Source organism: Pholcus phalangioides, unplaced genomic scaffold (assembly GCF_987345545.1).
Source record: "Pholcus phalangioides strain wild (caught in Gottingen) unplaced genomic scaffold, Ppha-v1.0 ptg000003l_1, whole genome shotgun sequence".
In the NCBI taxonomy this organism is placed as follows: Eukaryota; Metazoa; Arthropoda; class Arachnida; order Araneae; family Pholcidae; genus Pholcus; species Pholcus phalangioides.
In genome coordinates this window covers 34,984,826-34,999,469 of record NW_028301596.1, presented here as the reverse complement: position 1 = coordinate 34,999,469, position 14,644 = coordinate 34,984,826, and the positions used below count along the sequence as shown (strand labels likewise).

Here is a 14,644-nt window from a genome sequence, read left to right as displayed (position 1 = left end):
TTTAAAAGTACTAAAAAATGAATTAAAGCGAAAAAATTCATATAAAATTTTTAAAATATGCATAAAATAAAAAATATGTTTTGAAAATTCAACATGCGCTCCATGGGAATATTAGAAAATATACATAAAATGAAAAAATATGCATTGAAAAATGCTGAAGTTTCTCTAAAAAACCAAAAAATATGCACAGAAAATGAAAAAAAAAAAACGTGCATTTAAAAATGCAGAAATATGACTAAAAATGAAAAATATTTACTTAAAATATGCGCAAAAATGAAAAAAAACCATGCATATTAAATGCACCAAAGTAGAAAAATGTTCACTCAAAACTGAAAAATATGCTTAAAAGAATGAAGAAAACATGAATTTAGAAGAGAAAAAAAGGAGCAATATACTCTTCTTTTTCAATGGTAAAAAATATTTCCTGGAAAATTTTTTAAAAATTTGATTAAATTGGAAGAATAAAAATATAAAAGTAATTTTTGAAAACATTAGTACAATGGGATTAATAAAAACAAAATACTAAAAATATGCACTTATTCTAAAATTTCGGTAGTTTCATGCTTTTATATGCAGTTACTATAAAAACCGCTAAAATATGTTCAATTGCATACGCACTTATGCATTTGCGCTGCATAATCCCGACTCTAATAATAATAATCATGAAATTACCTTTCTTACTCCAAAAACCATTAGAAGATTCTGAATCAGCGTCACTAAAGAAACGTTTCATCATTAATCTTTATTATGAATCAGCAGGCCACTCAAATAATATGTTGCAAATAATGGCAGTTATCACTGATGATGCTCAGCGAAAACCACAACTTTCACTCATGTTGACATGAGGAAGAGACGAAGTGTTTGCGGATTGACAGAGGATCGAAGGACTGGTTATGTGTGAACAAAACCCACAAATCCACGGCGTTCTCGGGGCGCCAAATAGAGGGCAGTAGCCTAGTTCAACAAGAAAAGCTCTTCCTCGTATAATACGAAGATTGTCTTGTTGTAATGGGAAAAAGGGCCTAGTATAATCTTTCCTTGAATAGAATTTCCAGCTGAATAGTGGCCACAAAAATAAGTGTGAAAAGGGTTTTTCAAAAACATAGAATTTACTTTTTTTTTTCCGCATTCCGTTCTTGACACCCCCCTGATTTTTTTTATCCGTTTTCAACAGGTTATTTCTTTTCTTCTGAAGCCTAATCCTTTGTAGAAAGTTGTCTGGTTTGGTTTTGTATTTTTTGGCTGTTGCTGCTCCTTGATTGAAAGAGTAGCAAAGAATGTCGTCGATTCTGGAAGTGCTGGGTACCTTTCAAACCCCCCCCCCCGCCCCACCCTCATCATATTATGTGGTTGGTGCCTTGAGGGCGGGGAAACGATTTCTCCGAGTCAGAAAATCCTATTCATTCTCATCTGATGGGAGCTTTGGTCACTATTATGTGGTTGGTTGTAATAATGGAGCAGTTCTTGGAAGAAATCTCACAATTTTCCCTCCCTTTTTTTTTTTTTTTCCAGGTGCAGCTCCAAAGGGTTCCAGGAAAAAGTTAAATGGCAAAGCATTCGCTATTAGTTTGCCCCCCACTAAAAAAATTAACTGAAATTCAATTTGTTTTTCTACAGTTTTGAGTTTCGAGTGTCTCTGAGGGCTCGTTAAAAATGAGAGCTTATGAAAGAGATTTTTAATGGGAAAAGTTTTCTTTGGGATATCATTTTTTCACGACTAAAATAACTTATGAACGGACTATATATCCCAACTTGAGACATCAGTAATTTTTGTTTTGTGATATTTTTTTTAATTAGTTAAACCAAGGGTTCCTGGAACCTTTATCTAAATATAGAGAGACATCAATAGATACCCCAAAATGGAGGATTCTAATGTGTTTACGAGGATGGGAAAAATTTTTTTTTTTTTTTTTAGCACAATCATAACAGAGAAATCATAATGTATCCTCTTGTCCAGGGCTGGACAAATCCCAGGTGCCAGGTTGTCCTGGCGACTATAAAATCGGTATTGGTGCCTAAAATTTTCTAAATGTGGTTGATAAATTGGAGTCTAAAGGCGATGCAAAATTTTCTGATTTCATTATGCTACACCTTTTAACATGAGAAAGTAAAAGGAAAACGTTATTTGGGACCGTTCTTCTTGAGAAAAATACCATGAAGCTGCTAAGAAATTTGGCTGGCGCCTAAATATTTTTTTCGATTTGTCAAGCCCTACTCTTTCCAGACTCTATTGTTGCTTTTCTTACGGCGCTAGAAATGTTCAACCTTTATGCATGGAAATTGAATAAGGCTGAAATTGAACGCTATCTGTTGAAAGAGTGTAATAAGAGATGCTCTTTTCTTGAAATAACACATTGGCCTTTCTGTTCAAACATGTAAAAATATTCAGTGCTTATTTTTTTCTATGATTAAGTGAAGAGTTTTGTATACAACAAGTTTCTGATTCCCGAAAAAGAAACAATCGGTCCTTTCTTTCTTTCTTTTTTGTTTCATTGTTTTCTTTTTTTGCTTCCAAAACAAACGAGACAAGCCTCTTCTTCTGTATGACTTTGAACTTATAAAGAGTACTATTACTACGTACGGTTTAATGACCCAAAAATGTGACTTTGCCCATCTCTACATCCGTCTTGCCATTCATTGGCAAATGAAAGGAAAAGAAAAAAGTGCCCCGTGTGGGTTAAGATCTTGAACAACGCCCCTGCGTGCGCCTTTTGTTTATTTATAATAGCTTCACTGTCATCTCGTCAATTTCTGCGCATGTAGAGTGAGGATGCTGAATCTTTTGGATAGTGCGGGCTACTATTGGTTTGAGAACGAGTCGCGGGCCACTTGAGTGATCTGTAAATGTGCCGCGGGCTACTAAGGGATTTGGAAATGTGCTGAGGGCTGCTTAAGTGATCTGGGAATGTGCCGAGGGCTGCTTAAGTGATCTGGGAATGTGCCGCGGGCTACTAAAGGATCTGGAAATGTGCCGAGGGCTACTTAAGTGATCTGGAATTGTGCCGTGAGTCACTCCAGTAATCTGGAATTGTGCCGTGAGTCACTCCAGTAATCTGGAATTGTGCCGTGAGTCACTCCAGTAATCTGGAAATGTGGAACAGGCAACTTGATTGAAATGGGAGTGTGCCAGAAGTCACACTTAAGTGATCTTTATATGTGCCACTGGTCTCTCAAAAGATCCTTAACTGCGCTGCGGGTCATTCAACTGATCTGGGAATGCACCGCGGACCACTGAAGTGATATGGAACAGCACCACAGATCGCTTAAATGATCTGTGAATGTGCCGTGGGTCATTCAAGTTATCTGGAAATGTTTCGTGGACTTGACTGATGTGATTGGATGATGTGGAACTGCACCATAGGCGTACGCAGAATTTTTCGCAGGGGGGGGGGGGGAAGATTCAATTTTTTTCTCTCGGGGGGGGGGGTTACGTTTTTTCCAGCAAAATAACACTATAATCTCGTCTTGGGGGGGGGGGGGGTTTAGAACCCCAAAACCCGCCTTTTGCGTACGCCAATGAATTGCACCTTGGGTCACTCAAAATTCAGAAAAATCTCGAGAATTCCCAGTGAAACAATCAGATTAGGTTAGGAGTATGGATCGTACTTAGTCTTATTTTACAGTACGCATACATTCTTTTTATAAAAAATGGCGTATGACCTATGTACCAGCGCTTTTTTTGTGGGTGTTTAGAAAGTTTCTATGAGAGAACCCTCCTTCAATTTTCCCCCCTACTCCAACGGTATTTCTGTCATTGTACCAGCACGCACATTCAGTACATACATCAGCTGCTTCCATTCTATTGTCAAGATAGGGGAGGCCCTATAAAATATTTGGGGGCATAATCGCGGATATAGGTGTTCTTATTTTATGCAACACGAAGGGGGGGGGGGGAAATAGTTTATTCAGCCGTAATAGGGAAAATAGTTTATTTCCAGAGAAATTGCGGGGTTGTGACTCAATTTACAATAATGATATTTGCTTTCAAATATAATTGATCAAACTCGAATGATCAGGTAACACAGGGCGATACATCGCCAAAGGTAAATAAAAAGTTGATTTGTGTCTCTGGGAACTGAAGGCCGAATGTCACGGGAGGGCGCTTAAAGCAAGGTCACCACTTACCAGTTTGTTGTGACGATTCTTTTCTCCAATTTGAGGGAAAAACAAAACTACGAGAATGGTCGATGTTCAGAGATTATGTATGATGTTGATAAGAGCTAGAAGATATACACTCTTCGGTTCTTTGTTAAATTATAAACGTCTATTCTTGGGGTAAGCTACTATCCTTTAAAACTCGAGAATGATTTCCACGTGTTCTCCAAAATTTGGTGTTAATTACTACTCTCTGGGAATGGGTTATCTTCAATGGAGACATCATAAACAGTTCATACGACATGATATTTACCTGATTTCTGCATGGTTAAGAGTGAGGCATTCGTCAATGCCCGTCCTAAATTTTTCGAATTGGGGAGATTACATATGCTCACGCGGGTTAAGAGAATAGACCGAATTGTTAGAAAATTGCTGATATACGTGGAATAACAAACATGAGTCTATGCATGTGCACTTTTATCACTTTCATCACATTTTACCACTTTCATTCCCCCCCCCCCCCCCGAAATGTCAGCTGTTACTTCCGAAATAAATTTCTGGTTATGGCCCTGACGAGGGTGTAGCTCAGTTTTCACTGATTTTTTATTTTACCTGCATGGGACCTGATTTTTCCGTGCGCAATATTACGATATACCATCATATCAATGGTGCATTTTGCGTATGCGACCGCTCACGGGTGCTCAGATTAGAGGGAACATTAGTCACTTCCCCTTGATAGTAGACATGGCAGCCGAATCGCGCAAATGTTACTGTTACTGGATTGGTGAATGCAATTAAGAGGGGGTTTAATCTCCCAATCTCCCCCCCCCCCCCCAAGCTTAGATTTTAGTTTTTTTTTGCATAAAACCACTTCGCGGAAGAAAAATGATGAGCACCCCCACTCGAGAAAATCCTGCATACGCCTTTGGCTGCTACTATACAACTCTTTCCTCTAACTTTAAACTCTAGAAAATTTTACAGGTGCGAGCACTTGGATTCTATTGATAGGTTTTACGAGAAGTGCAGAGACCTTTGTCCATTCCCTCACAAAACAATAAATTGTTTACCTTAGGGCAGGGTCGTCGCAAATGGAGCCGGCTTAGCAAGGCGCGGGAGCACCTAGTGATAATGAGATGCATTACAACGATTTTAGAGAGTAAGTGTGAAAAATTGATGGGCAGGTAGTAATAAGAAAGTACGGTTCATATTTTATGCCTAGTGGCCAGCCTTACTAAAATACAAATACAAGGTCACAACAGGCAAAATGCCCAACGAGATGGCTGAGAAAAAGATACCCATAGCATGCCATATATTTCTAAAATATAGCAACCCAATTATAAAAAGTAATCATAAAAACTGAAGATTATATTAGACATGATAAAATATAATACAATATGCCCATAAAAATACTTATAGTTGTCTTAAAAATTAATGTAGGACATTAATTAGGGGGGTTACCACATTTTCACCACACAGATCGCAGGCATCTATAGCTGACCATTTTTTGGGAAATCTAACCAATCGTCACTTAACTGGCACCAAAAACCAAGTCGAATCACCATTAAGACGCAAAAGCACCACGTAAAGCAAAAGATTTCCAATGTTAAAAAAAAAAATTGCTATTAGAAATGTTATAATGTGAATTAAAATAAATATTTTTTTTTATATTTGAAAATGCAGTATATGATTTTGAAAAATACGGACAATCCCTTACATCATGAAGATGGGCAATGTTTTTAGTACTGAATACGAGCGTCTGATAACCCTAACTTTTATGCTTGTTTTGGTCAGGCTTCTTTGAAGCCCACTTCATGCTTTGGACCTGACTTCAATAAAAAAAATAAAAAAAATTCCCCACATGACTAACCTCATATATTTCTAGCACTCATATTTTCTCATATTCCTTTTACAAACACAAGCACTTTCTCAAAAGTACGAACTATGTGATTAAATGTGACTAAACTTGATGCTGAATCGAACCCTGACATCATAGCTTGAGCATAATTTATTAAATTACTCTCCGACATTGTGTTTTCATGAACATGGTCCCGATTCCGACAGTGACTAGATCATAACTTAGTTGAATAGTAGGCAGGGAGAGAGAGAGAAAGAAGGAGAGAGTTAGTCACTTTTATACAATGGACTAGTTCAAGACAGAGAGAGAATAATAGAACTCTGACATCACCGTCATCATTACTATTAAGCTGCTCGACAGAAATCTGCAGCCAGCCATGAATAACACAAAGGACTTCTTTGACGTGTGACTTCATGGCTCGGGCATAATTAAGGCTGATTCGCACTATTAAAACAACGGCCTGTCCTCTATTTACCGTAATTAGGGAGGTAATTTTTCTCCGTCTCCTTTTGTCTCGGGTTATAATCCGCTTTTTATAATAATGCTCGAATTTTCTTATCTTTTCTTCTCTTTCTCTGAGATTTTATTACGCAATCGCCCTACTATTGATAACGCTGTCATAATTACGGGCATTTTCTTGCTACCCTTTCACGAGGAGAATAAAAAGATGCTGCAGATGCTTTGGCATGTCATGTGACTAGAATCAGGTTACATGGAAACCATATGACATTGAACATCCTCTCCTTCGATGGTACCATGCTTCGGCATCTCTTCTCTGCAGGGGTTTTTTTTTCCTTCCTTCCATGTTGTTTGTTACTTGTTTGAGCATATTTACAGCTCGAGACATAATCTTACATAACATATCTTCTTTATTATGTAAAAAAAATAAGACAATGAATCAAGCTTTGACTCAAAAGAAATGTCAAAGTACAAACAGTGTTGTGAGAGAGATACCATCTTGTCTACAGTAGGTAGTAGGTGAAAGGAAAGAGACGGTGTGGTGTCCATGGATATTTGAATATTGTCCGGTTGACTTCCTTGAATGTTAAACAATCATAAATGGTGAAAGAAATACTATTTTAACTTAGCCGAGTCCACTTAGAGTCCGATGGTAAGTGCTCTATCAAGATTCTGAGGGAATCTAAATTCTTTATTCTTGGCGGTCAGCTAAACGCGGGTATATCGTCTCCTCGAGAGCAATTATTTCAAGTGCTACAGTAAAGTGGTTTGTGTCTGTTCACCCATTCGGATAGACTCTATCAAGTGTTGGAGATCCTTGAGAAGATTGAGCGTTGTGATGAAATTCGACAATCAATCTAATTTTTTAAGCACAACAGGTGCCGGTTGTTTGTGTTGTGAAGAGTTTGTTCAGTGGCCGGAGTGCCAAAAACCCTAGAACATTTGTCAGATTAAATTTGTTTTCCTCAAATATCCCAACCTTGGAGAGCAAATTCAAGCAGCCTTTCCATTGAAGGAAAAAAGAAAGTTTCACCACAGCGATGGTAGCTAAAAACATTTTTAAGGTGCAGATGCTCTTCCAACCCAACCTTTGGATTCTCTTCCAGACCCGACACATCTTTATAATATCACTGATACTTGGTAATGCAGGGCCATTCTAACGTATGGGCTTAGCCGAGCTTCTATGGCAATGACACCTGGCGCTGCGATTTTCGACAGAAAGTATTTTACCTGTTATTTCCAGCCAGGTAGAGTATCAGGTAGGGCCTCATGGTGTTGTTGGGACAACCCTGTGGTATCGTAAATGAATTTCGGAGTGACAAGTATAAATTGTATTCCTGAAACAAATAATTGTAACATTAAACTCACTACTAAACCACACACGCACCTCGTCCATATTCCTCTGCGGAACTTCTAACGAAATGGTACATGTTGGAATGTGCATGCGTGTACGTGCTGTGAGCCCAACGTGAAGTTTTTTTCTGTATAAATGCTTGTTATAGTGCGCCATCTGCCATGTATTTCTCGAACTGTAAATGAAGTGTAATGATTGAAGATTTGTACCGTCGTAGGCCCGTTGCTCTCTGTGGCGAGACTTTTTAACGGGGATATTTAACGAAATATGAAGGCCCGTGAACGGCTACGTGCTGCTTAATTTTAGAATCGTGAAAAGAGATCAAAATATGTTCACTACAGATTCTCATCATGGCTGCCAAAAAAAACCACATTTCTGTGGAATTTCACGCATGTGTGTAGGAACACTTGCATCATCAAACGTTTAAATTTTTTATAGTTATTTTTCATATGCCCACGCGGAGCACCTTATCAGAAAATACATGCTCAGTCTAAATTTTTACAAGCCCCGGGCATATCGGACAATAGATTTACCAACCCTTAGGAGCATTGATCTACTAAAAATTTTAGACGTGACTCAATTTTTAAGGTAAAACGGTAGAACCTTTAATGAAGTATAGAACAATATCCATGTTCAACATCAATATCAAAAGGTGATACCAAAACATTCAGATAGAAAGAAAAGACGGAAGAAAACAGGGAGCTTCTTGTTCTTCTCTTCGATGTATAGAAATAATTTCCCAACATCGGAACAGGTTCGAATGCACCTTATATACTCGTATTAATATTATTACGAAAGCGAGAGTTGAGCAAACAATTTTCTTGGGCTCTTACCCCTGTTGTCCAAGCCCTAAGTAAGAAAAGAAAAACTGGACAAACAAGCACAAGCATTCGGCACTTCTCTCATATAGGAAAAAGAGAAGAATCCTATGGCGTTCACTCGCTAGACTAGATGCATAAAGATGAAAAGAAAAATGGACACATGGGAAAAAAAGAAGAGCCGGCGGCCTAATGCATAACTTGTATGCATATGATCTCCCTATCGATCAGGGCTCAGCAACAACTCAGGTAGGGGGAAAAAAAAGTGGAGAAACTTCCATATGAAGACATACATAGTTGCGTATCTTGAGCAATGGCCTGTCGTATCGGACACTTAACAACAAGATCCTTGTGGCCATTCATTTTCATTTTCATTACGGCTCGACTTGACATGGTGTAAAAGAATATTTTATGTCCAATCAATTTGCATGTACGCTGAATTTGGCGGATTTTTTTTTTTTTTTTGAATTGAAAAGAGAAGCGCTATCAAAAGAATTCTTATGGTCAGTCATTCTCAAAGTATTTTTTCGCTGAACTGTTGAGGGAATTTTAGAAAATTTGAAGTTCTCATATATTAGAGCAGCGGTTCTCAACCGGTGCTCCACGGAGCCCCAAGGGTTCCGTGTGCAACTCCCAGGGGCTCCGCGGCGACTCACGGAAAATAAAATGAATCAGTAAATTTGATAGATAAGTAAATAAGAGAGGCCTACAAGGTTCTGCCATAAAAATTATGTAAAAAAAGGGCTGCTCGAGTCAAACAGGGCTCCGCCATAGAAATTATATACTGAAAAGGGCTCCGCGAGTCAAAAAAGGTTGAGAACCGCTGTATTAGAGAATAGATTTTGTTTTTTCATTATTAGAGTGTTAATATTAAGGCATAATCGATATTTTGATACGTAGCTTGATATTTAGTTGAATAAAATATTTTTGAAATATTCTGTGCAAGTCAAGAGGTTTTCTTACCTCCTTCAGCTTGCTCCCGTGGGCCGGATACACGTTTACAACTATTTACGGAAGTACAAATCAGAAAAAAAGTTGTCATTGATGAAATGAACACATTCCCGGTGCCCAAATGAAAAAGTGATCACCACCTTCACCGATTCCGGGGTACTATTAGATTTCTGGCTTGAATCCAGTTTATATGATACGAGTAGCCAAAACAACAGAGTGAGAAGTCGTATTTACTTTCAACACAGTGTTGGTGGAGCTCCAATAACATTTATTTTTTTTAGATCTCCAGGAATAATAAAACCTTTCTAGAGAATGAAAAAAAAAAAAAAATATATATATATACAGCACACCGTATACGAGGAGTGAAAACAAAAAACACCTTGGAATACAGCCAAAGGTTGGGAAAAAGTTTTTTCAACTCCTGACTCATCAATGAGTTTCCCTGTGTCTTTTTGGTGAGTCTCATCCCATGGTATGATGTTGATGATTTTGAATGACTAAAAGAAACATTCTTTAATACCTACCTCTCAGTGAAAGGGAAAGGCAAGGTTATTGAGGAAGGCGAGAATTTAAAAAAAAAAAATACAGTGTGGGACAATATTTTTCCATACAAAGCTCATCCTCCACATGGTGACGAAGACAACGTGAAACAGAATCCGTCGAATAATTATTAATATTCAAATTTTCCTCTCAGACAAATCTTGACCCCAATACACTATGAGAGGCGTTTCCTCATCGAATGTAAACGCACCTATATATACACGGATAACCTTTCATAATTTTTCTTTTAATATTTTAAATGTTGTTATTCTTTTACAATTTTCAACTCCCATCACGTCCGGTAGCCTCTTCCCACGTCCTACAATTATGCAATTTGAGATGTAACTCAGACGCGATTGCGTTATCGATCGACAAGGTAGAAAAGAAAGTGTATATAAGTGTGAAGAGTCCTTTTCTTCTTTTTTTTTTAAGGTTGGGATAATAATGATAACCACAACAAAAATATTTATTTTCCCTGAGGTTATGCGGTCAAGGAAATTCGTATGTATGTAGAAAGCACACAAACCCGTTCTTGGCTATCTAGGGAATTAAATATGCAATTAATTTGGCCGGTGGTTAGTGATGGCCTTTGGTCTGAATCTTTGATAGTTATTTTGGGACCTATAGCCGTTTGATATCCGCTTGCAGGCACCGTTCTTTAATGACCGATTCGATAAACTTCATTGATATTTCATTTTCTTCTAATATATTTATTGGGGTGGGGGTTGAGATAGAGGGCACTGAGGTGGAAAAGAGGTTACATATATTTTATTGAAAAGAAAATAATTCAGAGGGTATAGAAATTGCTAAATTTTAATATAATATGAAAAAATGTCATAGCTAGTACTAACCCTGCGCTTCAGGGACCATGTTGTTTTTTATATATATTATTATTATTAATTTTCTCAAGCCTAGATCTACCGAAAAATCAATATTAAGGGCAGGATGAAAGTCTCGGGTGCTTGCCAAAAGTCCTGGCATTGGAACCCTACTCAAGGCTGTGGGGGGGGGGGATGGATTATGATCGACCTTGACTTATCACTATGTATGTACAGTAGAAGTCCGTTATAACGACAACTCACAATCACGGGAAAAATTGCCATTATAACGGACTTCTCATTATAAGCTTTTTTTGCAGTACTGCCTATTTGACAATCCCCCGCAAATCACTCGTTCTATCGAGATTTTCGTTATAAACCGCACTCGTTATAACGGACTTTTACTGTACACGAATGCATTACATCTTCCGATCTCGAAATTTCTTTGACTTACATACCTAAATCTCATAAAATAAAAATAAAAAACTCTTTAAGAAGACCACCCCGTGTTGCACAAAATACCGACTTATAAGAGCGGTGGGCATCTATACGAATTGCGATAAAGTGGTACAGTAAAACCTTTTTGGTCTCTGGAAAACGGGCCACATCTTAAGAGAACTTTTTCTGGTCCAAACTTCTCCCTACTCACCTCTGTTTAGGGTCTACTTCTATGCCATTCCGATTTTCTGGGAAAACGGTTAAAAGGGTTAACTCCTTAGGTTTCAGCGTACAGTATCGAAATTCCAGACCAGAATAAAATAAGCCCTATGGCCTTCCGAAAAGGTTATTTCATGAGCATGAATTTAAATCAGTTTTTATCTGAACCAGTAGCAGTTCATTTGTTCTATTCATTTCAGATGAAGTAACTGTAATAAATCTATACCGTCTGTTTATAATAATCTCTAGCTTTATAATAATTTAAAGCTGTTTTTAAATTTTCATATTTTCATTTAATTTTATCAAGAACAAAATCATTGAAAACCTAATTTAATTAGCAGAGAGAGAGAGTGAGAGAGGAAGATGAATATACTGCGAAACTTCTCTAAAATGCCACCATTACACAGAGCAGTGCTTTTCAAACATACAGTCCACGGACCTCCGGGAGTCCGTGACTACTTTGTGAGGGGTAGGTGGAATCATTTTAATTTACTATTATTTCATGCATGGCACATTTAGTGCTGTGAAATTGTAATTTATCCCTTCAATTTTTTATAATATGCAAATTATAAAAAAAAATGTATTTGACTCGTAGATTTTACGGGAATGAAGCAGGGTTGAAATTGACCTACAGGTGGTCCGCGGTGCATCTCACTTTTTGCTTCATAGGGTCCGCGAAATGAGAAAGTTTGAGAAACACTTATATAGAACACGTTTTCTCCTTTAATGTTTTTTCTATATTTTTTACCACTATCAACCGACCACTTATCTTGCATTTGGGTTTTTTTAGCAACAGAGAGTGGCTATCGTATAATTAATATCAATACTCGATTTCACTGTCTTTTTCTTAGAAACAATACAATTCAAAAATTCAATACAAAGTTAAAAAAAAAATTTAAGAAATATATACTGCTCAAAACAATTAGGGGAAAAGTGGTTTTTATTTAATTGTGATTTTTTAACATTTTAATTGATAAAATATTGACAAAAAACATTGTTAGGTATTCACAGAGAGTTTTATTATGAAGGAGTTTAATCATATACTAAATTTTTTAAAATTTAAATAAATAAGTTTAATTACATTTAAATAAAAACTACATATTTCTTAATTGTTTTCAGCAGTGTATTCACTCTTCAGTTCGATATGATGATATTGCAATCATGCGAAACTTATAAAGTATATAAAACGATAAATATGGTGAAATATTGTATTATTTCAGAAAAACTACAAAATTAATTTTTCGAGTAGAACTTATTTTGCTGGATATATATGAAAAACTTTCGACCAAAAAACTGATTTTTCACAGTATTTTCATTGTACATACAGAAAAACAATTATTGTGTCGTGTTTGTGTTGAAATTTCCAGGAAAAAAACAGAGTAATCAACGTGATAAACAATGTCTATAATATTCTTAACAAGTTTTGCTTGAAGAAATATGCTAATCGTCGAGCATCAACCAAACACAGCTGTGCAATCTTTCATGGTATGAAAGATTAGTAAGTTGGTAGGGGATTAATTCCCGGGCCGAGATTCCCCTCCCCCAACATCCACAGCATATTTTGATTGCGAGGCCTCTTTCACCCCCAACATCTTTGTCCTGTCCCGGCATTTTCAGCTGAAACGCGGTTTTGCCCGGGGAACCCTCAGCCCCCCTCCAGTGAAGGGAAAGCTATCTGTTGCGCTCTCTCTCTATATATCTCTTTTTTTCTTGTCTACCGCTAGTCTCTCAAAATAACATTATTTACTGTATTTTAATTTCTGTATTGTTAAAAAAAAAAGGCAACTTTTTGGGTTATTTTCATGAATTGAATAACAATTTAAAAAAAAATTGCAGAGATGATTATTTACCTCTCCTTGTCCTGGGAGTGCCGACATTAGCTGGAGGAGACGTCGCGCAAGCCATCAGCTCGTCGATGTTGCACTCGCTGAAACTGCTTGGAAGCGACATGCGGTAGCCCGCGGCTGGATAGTTGTTGCTGGTGTTTGGCGGCATTCCCTCATCCAGCATCGCCAAACGGACTAATCTTGGCGGTGATGCCGACTGACGCTTGAAAAGCCTCATTTCTTATTTTATTCTTTTTTGATTTGAGATTCTTGGAATTTTATTACTTCAACCTGTAAAGAAATAAATTGAAAAAAAGAAAATTATTTTATGTTCTCTCAAGGCATGAAGTTTCGAAGTCGAAGATCGAATTCTTTATTGAAAAATAATCAGAAATTTTTGTTTGTCGATAACAAGAAATTCTTGTATGGAAAAAAAATTATGTTCCTATTAGTTAATTCTTAATTAAAATAAGAAATATTTTAGTTAATTATTTCGCATAAGTTGTGTGTGTTACAAGAAATAATTTTAAAAAAAACGGTACAACATTCTTTCCAAAATAGAAAAAAATACCTATATATAGAATTGATATTTTAAATAATCTTTCAAGTATACAAAACTTTTCAATATAATACAAAACAATATTTCTACTAAAATTGATGCATAGATGGGAAATAATTAAAATAAATAAATAAATAAATATATATATATATATATATATATATATATATACAATATTTCTACTAAAAATTCTACTATATATATATAGTACGCATTAAACTAACAAAAACCAGATTTCAATGAAAAACTTCAAAAGTCAGAGTGTAGTGCCAAAAAAGGCTGCTTTATACACATAACTCGAAATTATAAATTAGATATTATGAAAAGTCGTCCCCTTTGAAAACGACCTCCTCATTGATCCAATTTTTCCTATTTTTTCCAATTTTTCAATTCCTTCTAATTTTTTCGCCTTTTCATAATATCTAATTTATATATATGTATATATATATATTGTAGCTTCGTTTATTTCAAAAATTATTCTTTCAGTTGACGAACATTGCCATTTGTGCAATAGTTTTAACCAGTATGTGCTACAGTAATTTATGAATTGTGCAACACAAAAATAAAAATAACATGACAATAATCAACACTGCTTTTGCTCATCCAAATAAACAATTGTATTGAAAGACTTGATACGAATATTAGGCTGTTAACTCTAGATAACTAAACTTAAATCAGTGTTGCTCAGTAACTATGTAATCATTCGACTCAT

At 36.4% G+C, this 14,644-nt stretch overlaps 1 protein-coding gene across 3 annotated transcripts in view; it reads right to left on the bottom strand.

The window, feature by feature from the left end:
* LOC149088453 (uncharacterized) overlaps positions 1-14,644 on the bottom strand; it is a 179,564-nt gene that overhangs the window by 40,573 nt on the left and 124,347 nt on the right. For 2 of the 3 annotated variants that reach the window (XM_089247548.1, XM_089247549.1), the window contains one exon: positions 13,398-13,664. In XM_089247548.1, coding sequence (XP_089103674.1) covers positions 13,398-13,611 — 214 coding nt within the window. In that variant the 5' untranslated portion in view covers positions 13,612-13,664. Of the gene's footprint in view, positions 1-672; positions 891-13,397; positions 13,665-14,644 lie in introns of those variants that run through there. The other variant, XM_089247550.1, reaches the window with a different exon arrangement.